At 36.8% G+C, this 27,064-nt stretch overlaps 2 protein-coding genes across 2 annotated transcripts in view; one reads left to right on the top strand and one right to left on the bottom strand.

The window, feature by feature from the left end:
- Positions 1 to 27,064, bottom strand: part of MED12L (mediator complex subunit 12-like) — a 353,697-nt gene that overhangs the window by 30,746 nt on the left and 295,887 nt on the right. The window contains exons 30-37 of the mRNA XM_011958966.1: positions 26,076 to 26,187; positions 23,525 to 23,614; positions 22,390 to 22,499; positions 22,056 to 22,191; positions 21,079 to 21,240; positions 18,189 to 18,551; positions 16,226 to 16,382; positions 11,405 to 11,616 (exon numbers count right to left, since the gene is read on the bottom strand). Of these exons, the coding sequence (XP_011814356.1) occupies positions 11,405 to 11,616; positions 16,226 to 16,382; positions 18,189 to 18,551; positions 21,079 to 21,240; positions 22,056 to 22,191; positions 22,390 to 22,499; positions 23,525 to 23,614; positions 26,076 to 26,187 (1,342 nt within the window). The remainder of the gene's footprint in view (positions 1 to 11,404; positions 11,617 to 16,225; positions 16,383 to 18,188; positions 18,552 to 21,078; positions 21,241 to 22,055; positions 22,192 to 22,389; positions 22,500 to 23,524; positions 23,615 to 26,075; positions 26,188 to 27,064) is intronic.
- P2RY12 (purinergic receptor P2Y, G-protein coupled, 12) overlaps positions 21,464 to 27,064 on the top strand; it is a 47,381-nt gene continuing 41,780 nt past the window's right edge. The window contains exon 1 of the mRNA XM_011958960.1: positions 21,464 to 21,584. The gene's annotated coding sequence lies outside the window, so the exon portion shown is untranslated. The remainder of the gene's footprint in view (positions 21,585 to 27,064) is intronic.

Raw genomic sequence — 27,064 nt, 5'->3', positions numbered from 1 at the left:
GTTTATCTGTTAACCAAGAAATCTAGAGGTAAATTAGGATTTATATTTGAGCATCAATTACTTTACCAAGTGTTTTCTAATTACCTTACAGTTGTCAGCATCGTCTTTTGAAAACTCAAGTTTAATTTAATGTTTAGCATCTATCATTGTAATGATTTTTCTTCCTGCCAGCATTCATATCTGGAGAGTAACTTAATTTCTCCCTATTTATTCTGCTCAACCAAAACAATCGAGGCCACTTTAACTTCATATTTTTTAATGCATGGAGAGACCTCCCTGGGAACATGACTTGTTTGTTTTTGTTTATGTGAAACACAAAGTGAGACAGCATCTCACTTTGTTGCCAAGGCTGGAGTGCAGTGGCGAGATCACACTTCACTGCGGCCTCATATTCCTGGACTCAAGAGGTCCTCCAACCTTGGCCTCCTAAAATGTTGGGATTACAGGTATGAGGCACTGCATCCAGCCTGCAGGAAGGTGGTTTTTGATGGCATATTTGTGTCTAGCCAGGTGCCATGTGACTTTAGACATATAAGTAAGAGAGAATAAGATATTTGTTCCCTGTTCAAGCTTCCATGCCTCAGATACCTTACTTGTATGTGCAAAGGGTATGATCGACAGAGAACTGCAACAGTCTAATAATTACATAAGCCCATCTCTACATTACTACCTGAGATAAATTCCTACACGTGGTCTCTTTACTTCATTTTTATGCACTTTGCTTTGGGCTTACCTCTATAAACAAAATATAAATGAAATATAACATTAAATAAATATGTACTTTCTAAAATTTCCATTTTTAAAAAGCCTCTAAAGAAGCTGTGCTGTTCAATATTGAACTATCTTCCTAACCTTTATAAGAAGAGTTCTCTCTCTTACTGCTGTATTTTTTAATTGGACAGAAGTATGTGAGCTCAAAGAGATGTTGACTCAAAGGCTTTTGGCATAATTTGAAATTAATGCATCTGATAAGCTTTAAATTTTTGATAAATGATCCTCAAACATAATTATCATTCTTTTGTGTCTTAATCTCTTCTGTATTGCAACTATACCCTCAATCAAATGAGAAAATGTGAAGAGCTCCTTCTCATGTAGGACTGGTTACACCTCCAATGAGCGATCAATAAGGATTATAATCCGAGAATTTTAGAATCAGGAGTTTCCTATCCACTCAATTTACTAGTAATGATTAAAATCCTTATTTAGTAATTTTTCAGTAGTGTTTAAGGGTTACAAGTAGAGAGACAAGTTATATTTATAAAAACCACAGCCAGATTTTGTGACTTGGTTTCTGGAAATACAGATTTGGAAAAAAAAGTAATAAAAGGCACATAAGAAAAACCAGTGGGTAATGTTTCACAAGTCACCTAGCAGAAAGGGTTTTATTTATAACTCCTAGTTTCGAAGTTACTGAGTGCTTTAGGCTAAAACAACACATGGTATGAACCAGAAGTTGTGGCCATCACATCATATTGGTTTATTTCAACTGCAGACAACAGAGAGGAAATTCTATAATTATAAGAAGTCTTGGTGGCTAGTTATGTTTGATACTTTTAAAAGTTTTCACCTCAAATACAACTTGGTTGGGAATCAATGAACAGTAACTAACTGCTAGAATAATCTAATTCATTCTAAAACATATCCCATACAGTAATGAACCTTTATGATATTAGCATGTCCATAAATTATAAGAACTAATTGAGTATATATTAACTTCCTAAGAAAGCAGAATATTACAGAAAACTAAGAGTGGTAAAATGAATAGCAAAAATACACAATTTTCATTACTTTGAATTAATATAGAAATCATGGAACCTTCTTTTGACTTTAAATACTTGCAAACAAAATAGTTGTCAATAAAAACATTTTTTAAAAAGTCAGTGATTGATGCAAATTGTTTTCTATCTGAATTACATTATCACCTGAATAATAAACAATGACCTATAGCAAACATAAGCTGTCTCCAAAACATTTTGGAACTTCACAGTTTAATTCAAGTTTTTCAATAAAATCCTCACCTGACCCCTGAATAGCATAAAGTGTCAAGAAAAACAGTCTTTTCAGAAAAGTTTCCAAGCTTTCCTTTGCCGAAAGTAGTTACTGGAGAAAAATGCCTACATAACAAGTATTAGATAACCTAAATATTTTCAAAGTTTGAATATGCAGTTAAGGACATTTTTATCAATGTATAGATAATGTTACCCATTAAATTGGCAGTGAAATAAGTTAACTTACAGTCACAACTGAGATGTGTGCTCTTTTTTATTCTAATGCTTCTTGGGTTTATGTTGTGGGTTGGCTACCTGATACAGAAACCTATAAGTAATTTAATGCAAAACATGCATTCTTAGCTAGCCCAGGCAAAGCAGCAGAGATGAAGTCTTATGACATGCACGCACAAGACCTATGCTAAAAAAAATCTTCTCCATACTGGAAAGAAAATAGAGATGATGCGTTCTGTTGAGATTTTGGGAATAGCCAGTGAGTGGGATGTGATGAGAGGGTAAGTTTCATAACCACAGTTTTCATTATCTTGCATTGGCCTATGAATCAGCATGCCATGCGTTCCTCTACTAATGATATAAATTACCACAGAGAGAAGCAAGAGCTCAGGAATAGACAGGTTCAAAACTGGGACTGAGATGAAGGTGCATGAACTGGTCTCTGTTCCCAAGCCCAGGCCATGAACGTCTATTGGTTTCTATATCATACATGTATATGATGGAAATCATGACGCGATCAAAGGGGGGCACTTTCAGAAAAAAAATTCCATTAAATTAAACAAGGTCAATGCATTCATGATTCTGTGTTACAGTCTCAAACATAAACCGAGTGAGTAACAGTGAAATGAACACTATAATTATTACCAGCTACAGAAAAATCTGCTTCTCATTTTGACGTTCAAAGGGCAATGCTATAAAAATTTATTAAAAAAAAAAAAAAGAAAAGAAAGAAAAAGGAATGACAGCAGGGATGTTACCATTATGTTGTCAAAGTCTTCCAGAAGGGAGACAGCAGAGTTACAGAAGTCCTACAGAAAGGGGACAGCAAGAAAACGGCAGACAATACAGATAAGATTTTTAGCCTAATGACGTGGGTAGCCAAAATACATATGAACTATTTAATTTAAAACAATGTTGCAGGAAGTCAAGACTTAAAAACATAGGCCCTATAAGGGTTTTATTAATTCATATGTCAAACATCCTCACTACAGACTGCAACACTGATAAACAATATGGTGGTATTCATATACTAGAACAGCACAACATGGCGGTTAAATGGTGACATAAAAGAAGTAGAGGAGATATCAGACAACAAAACATGCTGCAACCAAGGGGCTTTGGAACCCCCATGTGAGCAACAGGGGGCTAGGGTCCTTCCCGCCCTAGAGCCAGTAGGGGAGCTCAGGACATGTGGGTCACATTAAGCCGACAACACACTAAGTGAACACTCAGCAGGCCATATGTTCTTGAAGGATGTGATTAGCTCCATCCCCAGTAAATCCAAGGAAGACGTCATCAGGTTAACCACACATTCAACCGATCGCAGTGGACAACAAGTATTTATAGTGTCACCATTGTTTGCACACTAAGAGGGAATTTGATTTACGAAAAGTCAACTGAATACATGGGGAAAATTGCTATTTCTCAACTAAATGAATCCCTTTTTAAATCATTTATATATTCAAATTCCAAGGGATATATTACTGAAATGTTAAAAATTTCCCTGAACTCACTGAGTTCTGGAGGTAGACATGAAGCAAAGGATTTTACCAATAATAAAAAAAGCATTTTACTATACTGAGAATTAGAAAGTATAGGAGGAATTTCCCAGGTAAATAACACCTATTCTCACCATTTTACGCATAGGTACATAATTCATTGCATTTGTACATTGGTCTTTAGATTCAACTGCCATGCTTGTATTAGTGATTCATTTCCTCACCCCTCCATCCAATCTTCTGCCCTCTCTCATAAAAACAAAGCTGCAAACACTATCTCCTAGCTCATTATATTTGCCTAATCATAATTTTAGCAAATAAAATCAGCACCTTCCTCATTGTTCAAATAAACAGAGAAATACCAGATATAAGTGATAAGCGAAGTACCCACCTCCCTGGACATGCTTTCTACCCAAAAAACAAAATGATAGGGGTTAGGACATATTTACCAGTACAGTGGTTTTCTTCTCCTAAGTTCATTTTTGTCATTGAAATGTATATTAATTACACCCTCTGAATAAACACATTAGTTATCAATACTCAAAATATGTTTCAACAAGACTATTTTCCCTATTTTTAACAAATGAGACTATAATTTGAAATATGCTCTATTTACACGGTCAGGAAGTTTACAAAAGGGAAAACTTGAATAGCTAGTAAAGTTATAAAAAATGGCTAAACTCACAGGTAATTAGGAAAATGCAAATTAAGATGTCACAATATAATACCATTTCACCTGCTCTGATTGAGAAAAATAAGGTCTGGTAATACCAAGCATTGGTGAGAATATGGAGAAAGAAAAATGCTCATGTACTATTCTAAGAGGAATCACCACCACTTTCAAAATCACTCAGCATTTCCATGTTCAGGTACACACCCTAACACTTTCCACATGTATAGAAGAAATGTAAAAGAATGTTTACTGTAACAGTTAACAGTTTAAAAAAACTGAATAACTTAAATGACCATCAGCAGAATGAATAAATAACATATTAATATTCGTAATGAAATAACATCCAACAGGATAAATGAATGAATATAACTACATGAAACAAAGTAGAAATAATTAAAATATTAGCTACAAAAAAGCTGCAAAATAACACAATATGTGTGAGAACATTTACATAACATTTCAAATCTACAAAGTAATACTGTACAATGTTTACGTTGGTGGATGCAAATGTATATATTAAAAGTATAAAAACATGCATAAGAAAGTAAAACACTAAATTCATGATGGGGATTCCCACTTTAGAAGAAGGGAGGGAAATAATGATACAAGGAGACTCATCCACATCTATAATGTTTTATTTAAAAAATAACCTAGAGCATTATGGAAGAATATTATTTAATAAAGTTAGGTGGTAAGTACATTAGTGATTATTACATTATTTTCTATTCTCATCTATATGCTTGAAATACATATACCATTAAAGAGTGAGTGGGAGGGATGGAGAAAATAAACATATTCCATTTCCTTAGGGTGGGAGATCAATTACCGAACAAAGGGTAATTGCTCAACTTAAACAATAATCCAAGAGCATGTTCCCATGAAGTCACAGATTCATTTTTGCCAAGGAGCTAACAGCTCTGGGAGGTTCTGACTCAGTCATCCTTCCTTCTTTAAATTACCTATTTCCTTGATTTGGATACACAAATGATGGGACCTGCTCCATGGTAGATAACCAAATCCTCTTTACAAGTCGCTACATGTACTGGCTATAACTGGGCACACATTTCTGTCCTCTGAAAGGAATCTTCCTCTTTTCTGTCCTGAAAAATCCTTACGATTCATGATCTGTATGGAGCCTATAACCAAGCGCACTTTTTAACCAATTTGTCTGAATCAATTCAAGCCAAACATCTCTTCTGTCTATCCTTCTTTGGACTCTTGAAAATATGGTGTCTGGAATTATTACACGAACAATAAAATAATTTAGTATACTGAAAGGAAAAATCAGAATAAAGCAACACCATAAATCAAAGCATAAAGTTCTTTTCCTGGGTCAAAACTTTAGATTGTTTCTGCAAGCCCCTTCCCTAGATGATTGATATTGTGAGGGTTATGAAAGTTCCTTAAGGCCTGGCGCGGAGGCTCACGTCTATAATCCCAGCACTATAGGAGGCCGAGGCCGAGGCAGGCAGATCACCTGAGGTCAGGAGTTCAAGACCATACTGGCCAACATGGTAAAACACTGCCTCTATTACAAATACAAAAATTAGCCAGGCGTGGTGGTGCACGCCTATACAGCCACTCGGGAGGCTGAAGCAGGAGAATCGCTTGAACCTGGGAGGCAGAAGTTGCAGTGAGCTGAGATCATGCCACTGAACTCCAGCCAGGGCAACAGAGGGAGACTCTGTCTTGAGAAAAAAAAAAACAGAAAGTTCCTTAAGATTCCTTCTGCAAGCCCCTTCCCTAGATGATTGATATGGTGAGGGGGATGGTAAGGTGAGATGACAAAAAGTTCCTGCTGTCAAAAGAAAAATACTGAGTGTAAGAATGGAATGAGTGGAAAATAATTAAAGCAGCATTTTGCATTATAACCAATATTCTACATTCTGTGACAATTCTAACAGAATATGTGAAAAATAAAATGCAGTGATATTTTTAATACTGAGGTTTGAATGAGTTGCTCAAGTATCACAGTATTTAAAGAACAAAAACATACCACTCTAAGAAGCTAAAATGACAATTAGGATGACAAAACAACATTCCTTTTTATGAGTTTGTTCTATTGGTAACCATTAAGCAAATGAGGATTAAACCAATCCTATTAATGGCAATTTATGTGATTATACAAGTAAACCATTTGATATGCTTTCATTTTAAAGCTTAACATATTTAAGAAAATAATATTGTTATGGGAAATGAATTTCTTTTGAAATAACAAACCATAAAAATACTAATAAGCAGCAATGGTAAGTATGACAGGTAACACTTTTTGAGCACTTACTATGAGCCATCCACTGTTCTAAGGGCTGTTTCACACATACTAAATCATTAACTTCACAACTACCCTATAAAGTAAGTACAGTATAGAATTAGCTCCATTTTATAGATGGGACTCTGAGACACAGAATGGTAGCGTAACCACTGGACTGAGTCCCATCTAAATACAGGACATTGAGTAAGAAACAGAATAGTTTTTGTTTTGTTTTGTTTTTTTACAGTAGTCGCCACTTCTCTGCGGTTTCCCTTCCCACAGTTTCAGTTACCTGCAGAAAACCACAGTCCGAAAATAGGTGAGTACAGCACAGTCAGGGATTTTGCAAAAGATGACATTTACATGTTTATTACAGTATATTATTATAATTGTTGCATTTTACTATTAGTTATTGTTAATATCTTACTGAGCCTAATTTATAAATTAAACTTTATCATATAGGTACCTATATATAGGAAAAAACATGGTCCATATCAGGTTTGGTGCTCTGGGGTTTCAGCAACCACTGAACGTATTCCCTGTGGATGAGCAGGCTGATGGGACTACTGTATTTTCCTAGATGAAGACTGTAACCAAGAAGAATGAAAACAGGTTTCTTGCCAAAACATCTTTCTGCATGTCCATATGTACTAAAGCTATAGGAAAATATGCTCAATTATAACAATTATTACATCAAATAATCTCATTAAGATACTTAACAATATCCATGCTATTCAGCACTTGTTGTCTAGGTACTGTGTTAGACACCGTCTTAACACATTCCTGAGGAAACATAAGACAATCCATGACAGAATATTCCATGACTGACTGAAGCTCATGTACAATCTCCGCAGTGGAACTAGAGGGTTATTTTATGGAATTCTGGGTTTCATTGTGTATCACTGAAGGTTGGATGGTTTCTGCATATGCCAACTTCCCCCAACCAGACAGAAGGAGGACAAGGGGACACTGTGAGGTCTTAGATATATCCTGAGTTCAGGAATTTATGTTTACCTTTGCCATTTAGGTTTCCAAAACAACCATAGCAGATATCACTAGAAGGGCCAGTTTCTGGAAGCACTGGGAGGGAAAGCTATGAGAAGGGTGTGTGGATAAAAATCAGACTGCTGAGGACTAAGGCTACTAAGAAACTTCAGGCTCCTGAAAACAGCTGATGAAATCTTGCATTATTCGTTTGATACACAGCTCATAGATTTGTACTATGTACTTAGCAGATGAAAAGACAATACAAAATAGTATACAGCCCAGTGTCTGACCTCTTAAGAAAAGGGAGTAATCAGTGAGTTACTAGACAACTGTCACAGGAAGAAGTCACATCCAAAACCTGGAGAAACTTATCAGCCTGTAAAAGCATCTGCTGAATTCCAGAATCAGTTTTGAAGATTAATACAAATGGATATTCTCTGTTTGTTATATTTAAGAAAATGGGCCTCTGGAATAAGAAAATTACTAGGATATGGATAAAAATGTATCTATTTACTTTTCTCTACAAGAAGCCAAAAAATGAAAAAATAACTATACTATTAGACCTTACGTAGCTAGAGAAATTCATATCGTATATGGGTGAGTAACCTGAGAAAATCTTCCTGCCATAGCATGAAATGGTCAGTACTTACTAGAAAAGCAAATTGTGCCCAGCAACATATATTAAAACAATTGATCAATATTGCTTACATTCCATATAATTCTGTCTTTAGATTCTGAAGGATTATCACAAGAATTTTTGTGCCATAACACCATATTTAGCTAAATTCCAGTTATATTAATAGCTTATACATGATCTATTAAGAGAAAGGAAAGGCACTAATATTTCCTCAGGACCTCCTAAGTACAGGTACCATGGTGGATGCTACATGCAAATCTCATTAGCTCGATGTACTACAGGATTACTGTACATTGTGACTGCATAATATATGCATTTCTCTTCCTTTAAGAATACTATTTTCCTCAATTATCTAACACTTGAAGAAGGAGAAGAGAGAAAAAGACATATCCTACTTGTGAAAGCCCTTCAGAGACTCCATAGTTAAGTTTCAACTGTTAAAAACAATATGAAGTGAGTTTGAGATGAAGAGGTGAATACTGTACAATCACTGTTATGAAGCTGAGCTTTTCCTATTTGAAGAAGGCATTTCTGGTCTTAAAAAAAGAGAAGAATAAAGAAAAAAAAAATCCAACATTGTAATGGAGTTAGCACAAAAGAATCAGAAAAAGAATGAACTAACAATTAATTCCCATTGGTACAAGCAGTACAACTGTAGGTGGCACAAAAGGATAGAGCCAGGAATTTTTGGTAGGAGAAAGAAAAGTAATGGTGTCATCCAGGTACACTTCTCCATATGCAAGGATATCTTTGATTACATGTAGATTATTCAATTAAATGCTTTAAAAAATGTTTGTAGCTGAAATCGTGTCATGGCTTATATCAGGAAGTGAACCTTTTTAGGACAGGTGTATTTACCCATTAATAGCCCAGTGGGCTTTCCCCCAGTGCTAGGAATCACTTAACAGCATTTCAAAGTTAATTTGGCAGCAACAGTTTGAAAGTGGGCTATAAGAAAAACTATGCCTTGTGATAAAAAGGTAGATAAGAAAAAAAAGTTAAGGTGGCACTTACTTTACTTACTTTATTTATTTTTCTTGAGATGGAGTCTCATTCTGTTGCCCAGGCTGGAGTGCAGTGGCGTGATCTCAGCTCACTGCAAACTCCACTTCCCAGGTTCAAGTGATTCTCCTGCCTCAGCCTTCCAAGTAGCTGGGACTACAGGCATGCTCCACCATGCCTAATTTTTGTATTTAGTAAAGACAGGGTTTCACCATGTTGGCCAGGCTGATCTCAAACTCCTGACCTCAAGTGATCCACCTGCCTCAGCCTCCCAAAGTGCTGGGATTATAGGCGTAAGCCACTGCACCTGGTCCTAGGCTTTATTACTTTGAAAGAGGGCTAAATGCATTCTAGTAGGATGGTTTTTCAAAGTCTAGTGAATTTTTTTAACTCAAAAATGATTTGAAGCAATAGTAAAACTCTAATTTTGCTGATTCCCAAAAAGAGCTAAAAATCCCAATGAGGCTTTAAAAAATGACTGTAAACATGTTGCTTATTTAGGCAAATTAAATAATTTTTTTTTTTTTTTTTGAGGCGGAGTCTTGCTCTGTGGCCCGGACTGGAGTGCAGTGCCGGATCTCAGCTCACTGCAAGCTCCGCCTCCCGGGTTTACGCCATTCTCCTGCCTCAGTCTCCCGAGTAGCTGAGACTACAGGCGCCCGCCACCTCGCCCAGCTAGTTTTTGTATTTTTAGTAGAGACGGAGTTTCACCGTGTTAGCCAGGATGGTCTCGATCTCCTGACCTCGTGATCCGCCCGTCTCGGCCTCCCAAAGTGCTGGGATTACAGGCTTGAGCCACCGCGCCCGGCCATTTTTTCATATTTTAATCAAATGTTCATCATTTATGTGCAAGCAGCACCTTAGGCCTATCTTTTCTTATCTTTCACTCAGGGAGCTAAAGCAATCGCTAGAGGTCAGGGAGAGACAAGCACGTCGTGATGACTGTTGCTTGCATTATCACACAGTTCAATTAGTTTCTTCTCTCTTGTCCTTATAATTCAGGTAAAAAAAAGAACCATTTTTAAAAATGAATGACTAACCTCGCCATCACCATCCACCTAAATCATCACTAAGTGGCCCAAATGCAGGGAGTGCCATAAATTACACAATGGAGATATGCCTAGAAAGTTTATCCAACAGACAAAGAATATTTTTTTAAAGGATTTGAATTTCTTGCTATGTTGAAAGTATTGTGGTTTTTCTTAGAGCAGGATGTACCTGTAGATTCGCTATTTCCATTGGAGGGTCATGAAGGTACCTAACTCATAGAGTTACCCTGGTATCTAAGATAGCTAATACATTTAAGTGCTTAGAAATGTTTTGGCATATAGTAAGTGCTCTGTTAGTGTTAGCTATTATTATCAAAATAGTGCATGACTACTTTAGAAAAGCTAGAAAATACAAGTATACAGAAACTAGAAAAAGAAATCCCCATTCCCACCTCACACTTTATTTTAATGTATTTATATAGATGCATAGGTTCTCCATGAGTTTATACTAAGTGCTGATGTTTTCTTAAACATGGATCACTGTCTTCTATAAAGAACAGTGGGTTATAGGCCACAAAAACAGAAATATAAATCAAGAATTAAATTGAATGTATCCAGATCCTGACTGTTGTTTATAATTTATTATCTGCTCTAGACCTTATTAAATATACACTAGAAACAAAAAGTAGAGGCAGGGCACTATCAAAGAAAATCTAAGAAACATCGGGGCTTCAGAGACATAACCTCACAGTAATAAGTCTAAAAATAATACATGAAACAAGAGCTGAAAGTAGTACAGAATATAGTGGTAATTATAATAGGAAAATGAGTGCTCAGAGAAGGTCATCTCAAGGATAAAAGGCCTGCTTCTTCTAACTGACCAGAAAGTTATCAGCCCTTCTTTCTGTTTTGAGGTATACTTTTAATAAACCTAAGACATATCAAATTCTTATTTGATCAATGATAACAGTAAAATACAATGGAGGAAAAGTATTTACAAGCCTGTAACAGAGAGAGAGACCTGCACTCACACAAGTATACAGCGATATGCATACAGGAAGGATATGCCACATACCCCAAACTCATCCCAAGCTAGTGGAGGTAATAAAATGCAAAGGACTCCATTGCTGGGGTCTGGACAAACCTGTTGGAAAGGCCGAGTCTGGGCTTGCCTGAGAAGCCGCTGTTGCTGCTGCTGCTGCAGAAGCTTCATCTGTATCAATTGCTGCTGTGATGTGATTGCATGAAGAGAAGGCGGCTGCATCATGGCGCCCGAGCGCCGCTGTAGCATGTTTGACAGAGCTTGTTTGGTGTTGGTTGGGACAAAGGAGCCTGCAGGGTCCAATCTGGAGCCACCTACAAAAGCAACCAAAAGGAAACACTTTCTAACTATGTTAATGCAACAGGTCTTCTTATTTATCAAAACACAGAAATTTCACCTTCTAAGTCTCACTTTATGAAAAAAGTAGAAAACAATGCACTGTCCCACCTGCCACAAATATTAAAGACCTTGACTTGCATAATTTACAAAAGATGGGGGGGAGTGATGTAGAAGTGAATTACACTACTTTGATATAACTTCATGGAGGTCTTCAGTTCATAAATTGAAATGCACAAAACATACAGCTGTTGGCATAATTTCATAATTACATGGGTTTAAATAAGGCAAGGCCCTCAGGAACATATTACTTGTATAAAACATACTGCCTTTGTGATGTATTTTGCCAAGTTTTTAAGCCATTCATATAAATCCTTTTGTACTTTTCATCAAATCTGAAGCTCATGTCATTGAAGCCTTTTCACCACGGTAAAATGAAAACGCATGTTTTACAGTAGAGGCATGAAAATGCTTTAAAATCTTGAAATGCTTGCAAACTTCAAATACCATGATTGTTATGAGAAAACATCTTTTTTGAAGGCTAAAAATCAAATAAGCAACTATTATATTGATGCACAGGAAATCCTTTACATATTTGTATATTATAATTTGTCATATGTCTTTAAAACGTAGGGAAAAAAAGTCAACTTATGTTGGCTTCACAATAAATGTCAATTCTTCATGCACCAAAAATAGCCCTTGATATATGTAAATGAAAAAAAAAAAACTCTACATAAGCACCTCATAAAAGTTGTTTTATCTTTTTTATAAAGCAAGATGTATGATGAAAACAAACATTTTAAAGCTTTTTTTTTTTTGGAAAAACCCACATTCTTTTAAAGACTCAGTACCACAATCAGCAATACAATTTATGAAGTTGTGAAAGGAAACTAAAAATCTTGGGATGCCGAACTTACTATGACAAAGGTAAAAAAGTCAATGTTGGGAATCGAGTCATGCAAAACTATCCCCCGGGTTGTTTCCTAAATAGATAGCTGCAAAGATAGAAGGCTACATACCTCCCCAGGGGGCCTCCCTCAAAATTTGCTCACAAGGAAATTCCTTGTAGGTGCCAAGAGATTGACTCTAAAATTAACAGCTTTTATGGTGGGGGCGGGGGTTGTGGGGGAACAGGACAGAACTAGAAGTCATCCCTCCACTTATCAGAGACAAATACATATTTGACCTCTTCCTCTACTCTGTGTTTACTTAATCTTATGTAAAAATGCAGATTCAACACCATAATTGACTAAAACTTTAACCTGCTTCTTTCACATGTAAAATGTAGATTCAGGGAATGCTGATCAAAGCCTCAAAAGAATGAAACTGCTTACTCCTTTTATCTACTTCCCCTTATTTTTCCTTCTTCTTTCCCTACTGCCTACTCTTTCCCCTTTAAATACTGAAGTCCGCAAACCCTCTTTGGGAAAAGCACAGATGTTTCTGTGATTTTGTGTTCCTTCTTCCCAGGCATGTCCTCAACCCTGGCACAATAAACCTCTAAAATGAGTGAGATTTGCCTCAGTCATCTTCTTCTATTTATAAAGTCATCAGCATTTGAAGAGCATTTGGAAAAAACTAGAAGATCAATCTAAGTAACACATGGCAGGGTAACTTCTGTTGAAGCAACAATTAGAACGTATATTATGTGTTAAGAATTATGTATATCAATATGTAAAAACAGATTCATTTATAGAAAAGGGAAATTCTTTTTAAAGATTAAACTATAATCTAATTTTTAAAAATTTTCCTAACTCTATGATCTTGTACCTCTGGGAAACTATCAAAATAAAATATTACAATATGGCTGACACCCTTTGTATACCTAATTACTTTCCTCATTGACTCCTACCAAATGCTATTCTGAATCTGGAGTTTACCATCCTATGCATTTCTTCACAACTTTATCATACTGGTGTGTATATATGAGAAAGATTAGGGAAAGATACATATGTTTTTCTATGTGAGTGATGGTGGGAGACCGTTTTGCATTTAAACCCCATATGAATGGAATCATGCTGTACATACTGTCTGGTAACTTTAGAGGATGCTTTTTTTAAAACGAAAATAAATTCCCTCATATAAATCCTCAAAAATAATTTTTTTTCAAAATTTATTTATTTATTTATTTTTACTTTCCTTTTTTTTAAAATTTTTTTTATTTTTTTATTTTTATTTTTTTGAGATGGAGTCTTGCTCTGTCACCCAGGCTGGAGTGCAATGACGTGATCTCGGCTCAGATAACCTTTGCCTCCCAGGTTCAAGTGATTCTCCTGCTTTGGCCTCCCAAGCAGCTGGGATTTCAGGCATCACCATGCCCAGCTAATTTTGTTTTTGTATTTTTAGTAGATAAGGGGTTTCACCATATTGGCCAGGCTGGTCTTGAACTCCCGACCTTAGGTAATGTGCCTGCTTTGGCCTCCCAAAATGCTAGTATTACAGGTGTGACCCACCATGCCGAGTCCAAAATTTATTTTTTAAATGCCATCTCATACCTAAAGTTCCTCAACTTACATAAAGCTTTCTATAGTATTCTACAGGGAGAGATTATGTGCTTTTTCAAAGTAGTAAGTTTTCAATTCACAGTCCTTGTGTGTCAATATCTACAAAGAAACTTCTACATCTCCAAAGTTTAAAATGGCCAAAAATTCACATGGATCTTGGCATTAGAAAGAGGCATTAAAAAGAGGAAGTTTAAAAGGATAGTGATTGCATCCTTCTTTTCCACTCTGAGTCCAGTTTGTAGTTTATAAACATTCACTCAACAATCTATTTTTAAAGGCCTACTATAAAGCCAGAGGTTCCTCTAAGTTCTGGGGATACTGCAGTGAATATAATAGAAAAAATATCTGCCATGAGGCTTACATTCTGTGAAGATAATAAATCAATAAGAAAGTCAGATATAGGCAAGTCTGATGCTGTAGAGCAAGCTTGTCTAACTCATGGCCTGTGGGCTGCATGCGGCCCAGGATGGCTTTGAATGCAGCCCAACAAAAATTCGTAAACGTTCTTAAAACATTATGAGATATTTTTTGCGATTTTTTTTTTTTTTTTTTTAGTTTATCACCTATTGTTAGTGTATTTTATGTGTGGTCCAAGATAATTCTTCTTCCAATGTGGCCCAGGGAAGCCAAAAGATTGGACACCCCTGCAATAGAGAAACAGAAAAAAGAGAGAAACAGAGGGTACAGGGAAGGGGTATGGGTTTACAATGTAAAACAGGTTAGTGAAGGCCCCAGTGAGAAAGTAATGTGACCAAGCCCACTGAGACAGGCAGGAAGTGATGTAGATATCTGAGGGAGAGCACTGCAGGTATACGGGTCAGCAAGTACAAATGCCCTGAGCTAGGAATATGTGAAAATCACTTACTGAACATGTCTGCGGGGTCAAGCTACCTTCAAAAGGCTATATAACTATTACACTTTACTTTTAAATCTTACATATATACATGTGTGTAACATAAACTTTATTTCATCTTTTAAAAAGTACGTATTTTGCACATTTTGGTCACTGCAATATCCTAGTATCCAAAAGTGGGTCCACTATATCACGAAGCTCAATACATTCTTGAATAAATAAATGAATCCTCCACCCTATGGGAATAGATATTAGCATATTCATTTTACAGATGACCAAAATAAGGCACAGAGAAATTAAGATTTGGCCAAGATTATGTAGCAAGAGAGTGGTAGAACCAGATTTGAACCTAAAACTCTTAACTACCAGACCAGTTCCTTTAACCACTAATTTAGAGGACAAAATATGGATTTCCCCCTGCTATAAGCCACAAATGAAACATTTTCTTCCACAGACCTCAAAATGTCACACTCAAATTATAATAAAAATCACAATAGAAAATTTAAAAAATTATTTGTTAAAATGACACAATAAACCTCTAAAATGAGTGAGATTTGCCTCAGTCATCTTCTTCTATTTACAAAGTCATTCAGCAGCATTTGAAGAGCATTTGGAAAAACCCAGAAGATCAATCTAAGCTGACAGATTTCAAATAATTTAAACATGCTAAAACATGCAATGTTTCATATAGGAAGAAAATTGAATTCATTTCTAATTAAGAGATGTTTTCATTTAGAAAACTTTCATTTGGGATGAGAAATCTACATGGGCTCGAGCCAAAGCAATACTAAAATCAGGAACATTTTGTTTTCCTTGTTGTTACCTAAATCTTGCTGAACCAATTTTCTTAGTTGTCACGATAATTCAGAACAATAGACACTGTGGAATATTGTGCAATCTTTTAAAATGCCAGTAAGAATTATATCTGATAAAAATACCCACAAATTTTACAACATAAAACCTTTAACAACTTTTATATCTTATAGCTTAGAATCACTAGCTAATTTCCTTTTAACATTAAATAAAAGTTCCAAAAGCAGTACATAAACTCGTGATTTAACCTATTTTAGAAAAAAAAGAAAAAATTTCTGTGTGAAGGGAATTACAGAAATGTCAACTGAGCACTCAGTGGTTGAAATGTCCAAGTTTTGTGGAAGTTTCAGGTTAAAAGCTAAGAGAACCACAAGCTGTTTCTCATCTCTGAGTGGTCCGTGCTTTCTTGTCACATACCTGGAGTAAGAGATTGGTTCTGAAGGAAAAAGCCGGGCTGCTGGGGCTGGCCCACGAGGTTGTAACCCCACAAGGTGGACTGTGGATGGTGCATCATTTGGGAGGAGATAGGCGAGTAATTAGGAGGCACTCGGTATATGTTGCTCTGTGGATATTCCTTCAACACAAAGTTTTTTAAAAAGTTACTTAACTCCACATTTCATACAGCTAATTAATACAAATAACTTCAGTAAGCCATCTGAGGTACCTTCTATCCCAATGTACAAAGCTATTTTTTATAAAGGAGAAGATGGAAGGAAAAGTGTTAATAAATCCCCTGGAAAATATTCATTTGAGGTAAACTTTTCCTTCACTTAGAAAGTGCTTGGCTTGCATTGGGTAGAGATGGAAAAGGATCTCTTCTGAATTCTATTTCAAAAGACTATAAGTGTGTCAGGAATACCAATACTGAACGACACTCATCACTGAAAAAGCACCTTCGGTTGCTAAGACTCCTGATAATTTCATCTTAGAAGGCCTTTTCGGTATCTTGGGTCTGCAGAATTATACCAGAGAGCCCTACAGTGCTTCAGAACCACTCCTTGGCCAAGATGGTATTTCACTTGCAATTTTCCAGACATCATTCTAAAGAAGTAGACGCTACCCTCATCCCCCATGCTTCCTCTTCTTTATAGTAGCTGCAAAGCCTCTAAGGATCACACCTGAAGGTCTCAATTTCCCCACCTTCCCTCCTCTAGTCTAGCCCTAGAGGATGGAAGAGAAACAAAATCTCATTTCCCTGCAATTTTACCAAAGAGTATATCTCACTGAAAAGAGGCAGCTTCAGGAAGAATAGAGGAAGAGGGGACATGACCAGACTGACCTGGGGAGCAGGATGGGTTTCAGGGCTTTTGCATCTGAGAAGAACAAAAGCCCATCCATGTGGACTGACAGGCTGGAAACCCCAAATTTGAGGAAGTCTCAGTCTAGACCATTTTAAACATCCCTTCAAGACAAACCAATACTGGTAGGAAGACTGAATGAGAAGGGGGTACTGATGCTCAAGTGGCATCCTAAAGTGGTGGTGGTCATTTCTAGAATAATATTAATCACCAAGCTATCAGCTAGGAATAGATGTATTTTAGTTCTCACATAGGTCAACAATAACCAGTCATGAATATCTAAACTAAATGGTGAATATTTCTTCCACTGTGCAGCAAGAACGCCGTGGAATTTCATTTAAAATGTCTCGAATCCTCTATCAAGTATTCTCCAGGTTTTAATTTAACTTAAACAGAAAGACATTTTATGCATTACTTCTCAAGGTTTATAAAATTATTTCTAAATTGCCATCAAATAGATTTCTGTTGTAATGAAAACACTGTTATACGTGTGGAACATTAATAGAGAAGCAAGAAGTAAAACTATTTTAAATCAGGTTTATTTTCATCTTTTATAAAGCCTAAAGCATGGTACAGAAGTAAAATATATAGGAGGGTAAGATGGAATAGTAAAATAGAAAATCTCAGGAACATCCTATTGGCTATGTTAACTCCAACTTTTATTGAAGAAAAAGCAAATAGAGCTTTTAATGTTTATTTACTGAAGATATCAACCACTCAAAATACAATAAATATTTTAGACATAAGTATGTGAGAGAATGTGACTGTCTAGTTAAAAAAATTGAAGTTTCAAACCTGAGGAAATTGGGAGACACTGAAATATTAACTAAATATCACAATGGAAGCCTACAATTAAATAAAAGTATTAAAAGTGGAGGAGGGAAAATCAAAAGCTTTAATCTTGTTGTCTATGACAAGTCACTGTGTGCCATTTAGTTAATTACCGCAGAAACCTGTTAGAAGAACTGTCATAACAAAACTTATCCTGCTCTTGGTAATGTTTTGAGGGAAATGATTTGAGCACAAGTAAATCTCATACTAAATGCTAACGAGCCAGGGTTCTCCTTCCTTCCCCCACTTACATCAACTCTTGAGCTAGATTTTGTCTTGCGCTTCCTTCCCTTTGTTTTCTTTTCTTCATCTGTTGTGGTTTTTCCCTGATCTGACAGCTCAGCTGACTTCCTTTCTGGTTCCTGAGAAACTGGAGATGTGGGCTCTTCCTCTTCCTCCTCAGGAGGCAGGGGCAGTGGCTGGAGGTAGTAGCTGCGGGGCTTGGGCATGGGGTGTGTGTGATACAGCAGGAGGTGATGCTGCTCCTCATACTTGATCACTCTTCGGTCCACTCGGACTGTCCCAAACCAGGCCCAGGACAGAGGAGCTGGGTTCTTCTGACCCTCAAACAAGTCCCACGGGGACACCTTCTGCTTCGTAGAGACCTGGAGACCCTGTGGGAAAACAGCACTCTATGACAGCACACTCAGATATTTTCCTTATCAATAGGCCAGGCTTGCATGGGACAAAGATTCAGAGAACATTTTGGCTGGCATGAGCCCTAGAGAACCCAAGAATACAGCAGAGAGGGTTACACAGCTACATCACTGGAGAGCAGTGGCTAGAATTCAGACCTTTATAAGCGCAATTCTATAGTTCTTTATACCACATGATGCTCTGTTTAGGCAACACAGGCAGTCTAGGATATTTTATTGTCAATGTGTATTTCCTCTTTTTGCTAAAAAAAATTCTAAAAGTTTTTTGCTAAAAATTCTAAGACTGCAAAGTTAATCTTACTAAATTATAGCCAGTTCTAAATCTCTGTAATATATTTATAAGTTTTAAGATAATATGAAATTTAAGAGTCAAGTTATAGTCAACCTCTAAATGGGTTAGTATTAACTTCAATCCAAATCTGTATGAACTTGGTTCAGTATGGTAGCCCTGTACTTAATAAGCCATTCTCTCAATATAATATTATTATTAGAGAATTAAATTGTAGCAGCAGGAATAAGTAAAGTCTTTCAACTCAAGCTTATCTTTACTGACTCTAGAGAAAAAAACAAAACAAAAACAAACTGTTACCCTGTTTTTATTCTTAACATTAATTGGTGACATCTCTTGGTACTTGCCTTAAAATGCCAGTTTAGAAATACTTTTCCTTAAATGGCCCACCAAATAACTACTCAGTCATTCCCTAAGATGTGAGTGTCATTGGTGTAATCTATACTTATTCTTTTATGAGTAGCTTCATCTAAAACCAAAGTTCAGGCCAGGCACAGTGGCTCAAGTCTGTAATCCCAACACTTGGTGAGGCTGAGGCGGGTGGATCACCTGAGGTAAGGACTTTGAAACGAGCCTGGCCAATATGGTGAAACCTCATCTCTACTAAGAACACAAAAAAAGGCTAGGTGCAGTGGCTCACGCCTGTAATCCCAGCAATTTGGGAGTCTGAGGTGGGTGGATCACGAGGTAAGGAGTTCAGGACCAGCTTGGCCAAGATGGTGAAACTCTGCCTCCACTAAAAATACAAAAATTAGCCAGGCATGGTGGCAGGCACCTGTAATCCCAGTTACTCAGGAGGCTGAGGCAGAGAACTGCTTGAACCTGGGAGGCGGAGGTTGCAGTGAGCCGAGATCACGTCACTGCACTCCAGCCTGGGCAACAGAGCGAGACTCTGTCTCAAAAAAAAAAAAACAACAACAAAAGTTAGCTGGGCCTGGTGATGCATGTCTGTAATCCCAGCTACTCAGTAGGCTGAGACTGGAGAATCATTTGGACCCGGGAGATAGAGGTTGCAGTGAGCCAAGATCGCACTACTACACTCCAGCCTGGAAGACAGAGCGAGATTCCGTCTCAAAAATAAATAAATGATAAATAAGTAAAACAAAATAAAACCAAGGTTCAATTATCACCTGTAAATTGACTGTTTCCCAATATTTGTCTTGAGATGAGAACTTTTTCCTTGGTGTAAAAACCACATATCCAAATGGATTCCAGATGTCTTACTACCAGGAAGTCCGCTGACACTGCAAACTCAAACTTGATCATGACTTTAGCTTTTTTTCTTTACACAAACTGGTATCAGATTCTCAGACTACTCTAAATTCCCTGGTAAATCTGATTCTTTCATGTCTTCTTATAAATTCTCCCTTTATTTGTACCACAATTTTCTCTACCTCCCAGCTAACTCTTAATCCTTCAAAATGACTCATGTCAATTTTCCTGGGCACCCTATTCTATCCCCTAACACTGTCTCTGTACCATGACACACAAATCTCATCACACTGTAATTGTCTGTCTACTTCCCCCTTCACGGTAGGAACTCTTTCATCTTGGTGATTATGGAATGTCTGTGGCTGCTTAATATTCATTAAAAGAATAACTGACCACTTTTCTCAAACAATTTTTAGTTGAAATAGCTTACTACATGAAGGTTTTCTTTTTTTTTTTTTTCCAGAGACAGGGTCTCACTTTGTTTCCCAGGCTAGGGTGTAGTGGCTATTCAGAGGCACGAGCTTAGCACATTGCAGCCTTAAACTCCTGGCTTCAAGCAATCCTCTTGCCTCAGCCTCCCAAATAGCTGGAACTAAAGACATGCGCCACCATGCTCAGCTGACAAGAAATTTTGTATTGATAAACATATTCTGCTTCTAAATCTGAAGTAAAATCAGAACTTATTTTTGCTATTTTTTTTTTTTTACACTAAGCTTTTACTTAGTTTCTCTTGGTATGTTTCAGAAATTTACTGAAATTCAGGGAAACATTTTAAGTCCTTTAAACATATAAAATGAAGATCTTCAAAGATATGACTTCTTTATATGATAATGCCAATGACTAAGTACACTTAGAAGACAAGCATATGCCTTAAAAACATCAACAGCAAAACTGAGATATTTTATATATTCTACGGTAAGACAAGAAAAAGTATTTGATTTTTTGTAAATAAATTTATATACGAGAAAAAAAATTTACTCTTGCCTGTTTTTTATCTATAGAGTCAAATCCAGCAATTTTGTTTCCTTTTGTGTCAATCAAGGAACCCATAGGTTCACAAGTGATGACATCACATGTCTGTTTCGGCAAAGGTAGTAACTGTCGAACTTTGTCAATACTTTCTGATCGCTTGTCTCCTAGCTCTTTCTAAAGAAAAGAGAGAGAGAGAGAGAGTGAGTGAGAAGTGGGACAGAAAATACAATGAAGGCAAAAGTTAACCAGAAGGAAGTTTTCCTATGAAACATTTCCCTTTTTATAGCTTAGCGCATGTTCTTTAACCCTGAACATGGTCTACAAGGCAGTTCCAAATAGAGTAGTGAGTGTTTCATTTCTTCTATTTAAGTAGAAAATAGAACACATACACAAAGGCACTGTTGTTACACAACAAACATCGTAGTGCTGAAATGACAAAAATCCAGGGTAGCGATCACAATCAGAATGCAGGAGCTGCAGAACAGAACACTTTCTCATGTCCAAGGTCAGATTACAAGGTAACCATTGATTTATTTGATTGGTAATGCATCAGATTTATTTGTTTTCTTTTTGCACTCTTTTCTTATAATTTTTTAAAAAGATTCTGTTAGTGGTCAGTCAAATGAATCGATTTATAAATATCAATGCAGATGTTTATTTTTTCAATTACATGTGCCAGTCCAAGCATAGAGTTATCCTAAATCTATCTAATGTTAGTATTCTGGTTTTATACTTAACAGTGGATTTCTAAAGTTCTTTTAAAAATTAAACATGTTTTATAATATAATTTTAATAAAAAATAATCAAGGTTATGTGCTTGTAACTTCTAGGTACTGATAAGGTTAGGTGAAACAAATAGCAAATAATCACCTTAAATTAAGTTGAATACAATTAATAGCATTTAATTTAAGGAGTAGTAAATTAAAATGCACTAGATAATAAATCCATGAACAACTTGAGCTCTTAATACAGGCCGATCTCAAACTTACTTTCAGTTTCTTTACTAAATTCATATATGCACGCTTATTCTCTTCAGATCCCCCTGGGGATGCATTTGATAGGTCAGAGGCTAATGTTCCATTGATTAAAACACCCAGCATGTCAAGAACTGTTGTGAATAATTCACTAAGAAAGAAAGAAAATAATTGTTTTCATCTTAAAGTGAAACTGAAATACACTTATTTAACTGAGTATTTTTATTCAAGGCACAAAATTTTTAATAGTATCCAAGTAAGTAAGATGTGGCAGAAATCGTCATCAGTATATCAAAGCTTATACCATGCATACATGTAGCAAGATAAATGTAAAATGATAAAAACATACTTGTTAGTGTGCATGTCAACAGTTCCTGATGTAATGATCTGAAGGAGTAGGAGGGCCCAGTCTGTAGTCCACTGGGTGCTCCTCTGTACCGTGTCAAACATTCCTCCTACCTAGCAGATAAAATACAGTAAAATATTTGCATTCTATAAAATAGAAAATAATATCCCATTGCTTTATGTGATCAAATTTTCATTGTTTTTTATTTAAAAAAACAAGGGATGCTCTAGTTTATAGATTATCTTTTCTCTCACTTACCTACATGTTTATCACTATTTTTAGTTCTTTCAGCACAGTTCATTCAAAAATTAAATAAAATGAAGAAGGGAAGTGAGTATCTGAATGTGGGCACCAATAAACTTAGTTTTCTTTTGTTCCAAATCTTTTATGATGTCCATTTTTATGATGCAATTATAGTTGAATTAAACCTGAATAATGCCAAAGTCATGTAATCCAATTATCTGCAACTTTGTGTTTGCTGGACAATTACTATTGAATCTAAGCCTGCTATCATAATACCATATGGAAACATCCACTAGCACAGCAGTGATGGGCAGGAGGCTTGGCCCACACGCCTACCAGTTCACATGTTGGGACGAGGTTAGAAACAACTGCAAAAGTATCATGCAGGCCATCCTCCATAAAGGCCTGCACTTGGACCTGCCTGATGGGAAAAGAAAATTCAAAGGAATGCACAATATGTGAGAAATTTTAAATTTCTATAAAACTCTGTGGGATTTGTCTTTATAATCAATTTGATGGAAAGTTGGACAAAACTTTGAGTTAAAAGACTTTTTAAATGGTTTTAAATAAGTATAGTAGAAGCTAACACTTATAATAGTCTTCTCAGACCTACGCTTAGCACAAACTGAAGAGAAGGAAAGATTCACTAGGGTAGAGGTAAAGAAGGCAAATCAAAGCTTAAAATACCTAGCACTGTCTGGAAGTATGACCAGACAGGAAGGAAAGCAGCAAGGGAAACAGAAGGCTTTAGAAACAGGGAAGTAGTTACAGAGAGCAAAGAGTGGAAGGCCTCACCTTGTAATGCAGACTTTGCACTTAGGAGAAGTGGAAAGCTGGAGTTATTTTCACATGTAGATATGTTTAATGAAGGGAAAATACTAGAAATGTCTCTTACCAAATTTAGGCGGAGTTGCAATGCTTCGTGCATCATCTGCCGCGCCTTTATGTCATCTTGGTATCGTTCTTCTCTCCAGTTACTTAAAATCTAAGATCAGGAAAAATAAATATTTTTCTCTCCATTAAAGTTTAATTTTTCTCTCATTTAAAGATAAATTGAGCTTTATACTGATAGCAAAAAGCAACTTCTTATCTTTAACAAATTAAGAAACAAAGTTAAATAAAATTTTAGCTTTTTTCTTCCTCCATGCAGACAGAAATCTGGCTAGTTATTTTGCATTTGCCTTTCTAGGTGGAAGAAGAAAATCTTATATAATTATCTAGCCTATGATTAAGTCTGGGAAAATGCTTGAGAGGGCATCACATTTAGCATTAGTAAAAACTTTTAAAATACATTACCTCATTGGTCTTACGAAGAAAAACACTGGAGAGACAGAATTACATTTTGCCTCAGTCCTATGTTACATTTCTAGGGACTTGCTGTGAATCCTAGCAAATGTATTATTTTGATGTTTTACAGAAGAGAAGGTCTGCTATCTTATGTATGTGTCTTCCTTGATAAAGAGAATGCACAGTGCTTTGAAAAATATGGCATTGTAGACATCAGCCAAGTGGCTTATCAGTTTATAAAGTGGGCTGCTTCTTCACTTCCTCACTGACTCATACTAATGCTGGAAAAGGAAAAATTTGCTTAGGAAAGGGAGCCACAAGTGGGCAACACCCTAGAATCAGATGACATGAGCAAAAAAAAAAAAAAAAAATTGCAATTCAAAACAAAATAAAAAACCACCAACAGAAACCCTACCATGCTCTGAAATATGGTCGTTAATGAGAGTCATCTTAAAAGAGTTCAAATGAGTCACATGCAAAAGTACTCCCTCCCAACAGATGACCTGTAAGTACCCTGCATGGTGAGATGAAAGCACTTCCTAAATCTCATCAAAAGAAATGAACCTCTCCTCAAGGCTGGCTTAAGGGGGCAAGGCAGTTAACTAAATAAGCTCTCATGGAGTTCAAATAATAGTAGTGGGACAAATAAAACTAAGTGTAACAAGTGATTTGAGGCATGCAATGGCATAGAGAATAGCTATGGTCCTACTTTTAGAGGGTGATCAAGGCCTCCCGAAGGAGGTAACATCTGAACAGAGACCTGAATGAAGGAAGGGAGCAGGCCATGCTAATATCTGGAAGGGAATCTTTCCACCAAAAGGTAAGAAAAGATGCACAGGCACTGAAATGAGAATTTGCTCAGCAAGTTCAAGGAACAGTAACATGGCCAGCCAGTGCAACAACAGTGGAGGAAAGAGGGCCATGACTGGTAGGAGACAAGGTAGACGAGAGAGCCAGTGTCAAATCATGCCTGCCCTTATCAGCTAGAATTTTTATATTAGGTATACTGAGGTAATATGTGACTTACATTTAAAAAGGTTCACTATGACTGCTATATCTAGATCTCTCATATCCAAAAGGCGAGAAATGACAGCAGGATCAAAAAAGATTAAGTGTCCTTGTCCATGTCCATCTAGTACCATTCGAGGGAAAGACATGGTGTCACAGAAACACAGCGCCACAAGAAGGGGTCAATTAGGCTCTGCATCAGGATAAAACACCTCATAAGACCAATCTATCCACTTTGCTTAATTCCATGCTCTCCAATTTCTATTGTGAATGCTCAGTCTCCTTATAGTACATAGATGCAAGAGCCCCAAACAATGACCAGAAGAACTATGTTTGGTGAAAAGGCAATGTCCAAATTATTTCTAAATAAAGCAATATGCTTTCCGATTTATTTCCTGTGTATTTGGTTGGCATCAATAAAAGTGAGTTTCTGAACCTACAGATTTCAAGCTGAAACTGTGCCTGATAATGTGGCATCCAAGCTTGAGGAGCTGGACTCACTGCCATGTCTACTGCAGCATAGATTCCTCCAGGTCCTCTCCTATGAGGCAAAGTTAGGAGAGGGGCAGATGCTTCGAAGTTATATGCAATATGTAAAATTTTACTTTTATAGGCTGTACAGATTTATTGTACATATCATTAATATAAAGTTGTTAATCTTGTGGTGTCTAGAATGCCAGGTAGAAGAACAGGGCATGGATTGTTTCTCAGCATCTTCTCAAAACATTTTGTACTCTTATTAGTTTTTTTTTTGTTTGTTTCTGTTTTTGTTTTTTTTGAGACGGAGTTCCACTATTGTTTCCCAGGATGGTGTGCAATGGCGCGATCTCAGTTCACTGCAGCCTCTGACGGTCAGGTTCAAGCAATTCTCCTGCCTCAGCCTCCCGAGTAGCTGGGATCATAGGTGCACGCCACCATTCCCGGCTAATTTTTGTATTTTTAGTAGAGATGGGGTTTCACCATGTTGGCCAGGCTGGTCTCAAACTCCTGGCCTCAAGTGGCCCACCAGCCTCGGCCTCTCAAAGTGCTGGGATTACAGGCAAGAGCCACCTCACCCAGCCCTTTTTAATTTAATTTCAGTATTTGAAAGGCAAATAAATGAATGCCATTAGAAAGATACTTGCCTGGCTTAATATTATACTGTACTTTACCTGGTTAACTTGATTCTGGAGAGATGTTAGGAGGCCTTCCCTTTGTTCATCTTGTCCCTTAAGGCAGGTAAGTACCAGTGAGAGGAAGGGTTGTTGACTCAAAAGAGACATACTACAAAGGAAGTAAAACAGCAGATCTAGTTAGAAATAATGCATTACTTCCTCTGGCAACATTCATTTCTTTGCCTCACTATTAGATAAATAAGGGAAGTGGTAAATAACCAAAGGCTGCTTGAAAATTTAAATCATACCTCTACTTACTTATAAGATTAAAAGCCACTGTAATGCTTCTAAATCACTTGGTATGCTCTAATTGCCCTCGAAGCCATTCTCAAACTACCATCAGTCCATACTGTACATGCGCATGTCAGGCAGTGAGGGTAGAAGACAGTGAATTCATGTTCTACATCAATATGCAGGATTTTAAAACATACATCAGAAAGAATATCAATTTATACACAGGATAAAATTAAAAATTTTTAAAGTTCTCACATAAAACTCTTATTTTAGAGTCTGGGAAAAGAGGCCTATATGTCTGTTGAGCTTGTTTTGGGGTTTGTTTTTCAGCACATTTCCCAAGACCAAAAAGCAGGGTATGAGTAGAGCTAATTTAGCAGCCAGCACTGAGGATTCCAAAAACAGAGTATTTGCTAGCGACCTCTAGTGTGCAGCTCCAACACAGCCCACAGGCTCCAACACAGCCCGTAGCCTCCACTGGTAGAGGGGTGTCAAGGCATTTGGTTAAAGATTCTGTTTTAAATTGGCATTTTAACAAAATGTCCTCAATGAGAAAACAATCAACAAATCATATTGACAAACAAAGCGCCATGTTGGAAAGAAAAATTTCTTAAAATGAGAACTAGGCCAAAATATTTCAATCAGCATCATTCTACGTGGGCAGAATGAAGAGCCCCTGACGTGGGAAGAGCGATCTTTCAAGTCTCTTCAGTGCCATCTGTCCTGCCTGTGGGAAGTGAGGCAATGCACAT

The sequence above is a fragment of the Colobus angolensis genome, unplaced genomic scaffold (genome assembly GCF_000951035.1).
Source record: "Colobus angolensis palliatus isolate OR3802 unplaced genomic scaffold, Cang.pa_1.0 Scaffold48, whole genome shotgun sequence".
In the NCBI taxonomy this organism is placed as follows: Eukaryota; Metazoa; Chordata; class Mammalia; order Primates; family Cercopithecidae; genus Colobus; species Colobus angolensis.
Note: the sequence above shows the minus strand (reverse complement) of the source record. Positions and strands in the feature narration are given on the sequence as shown.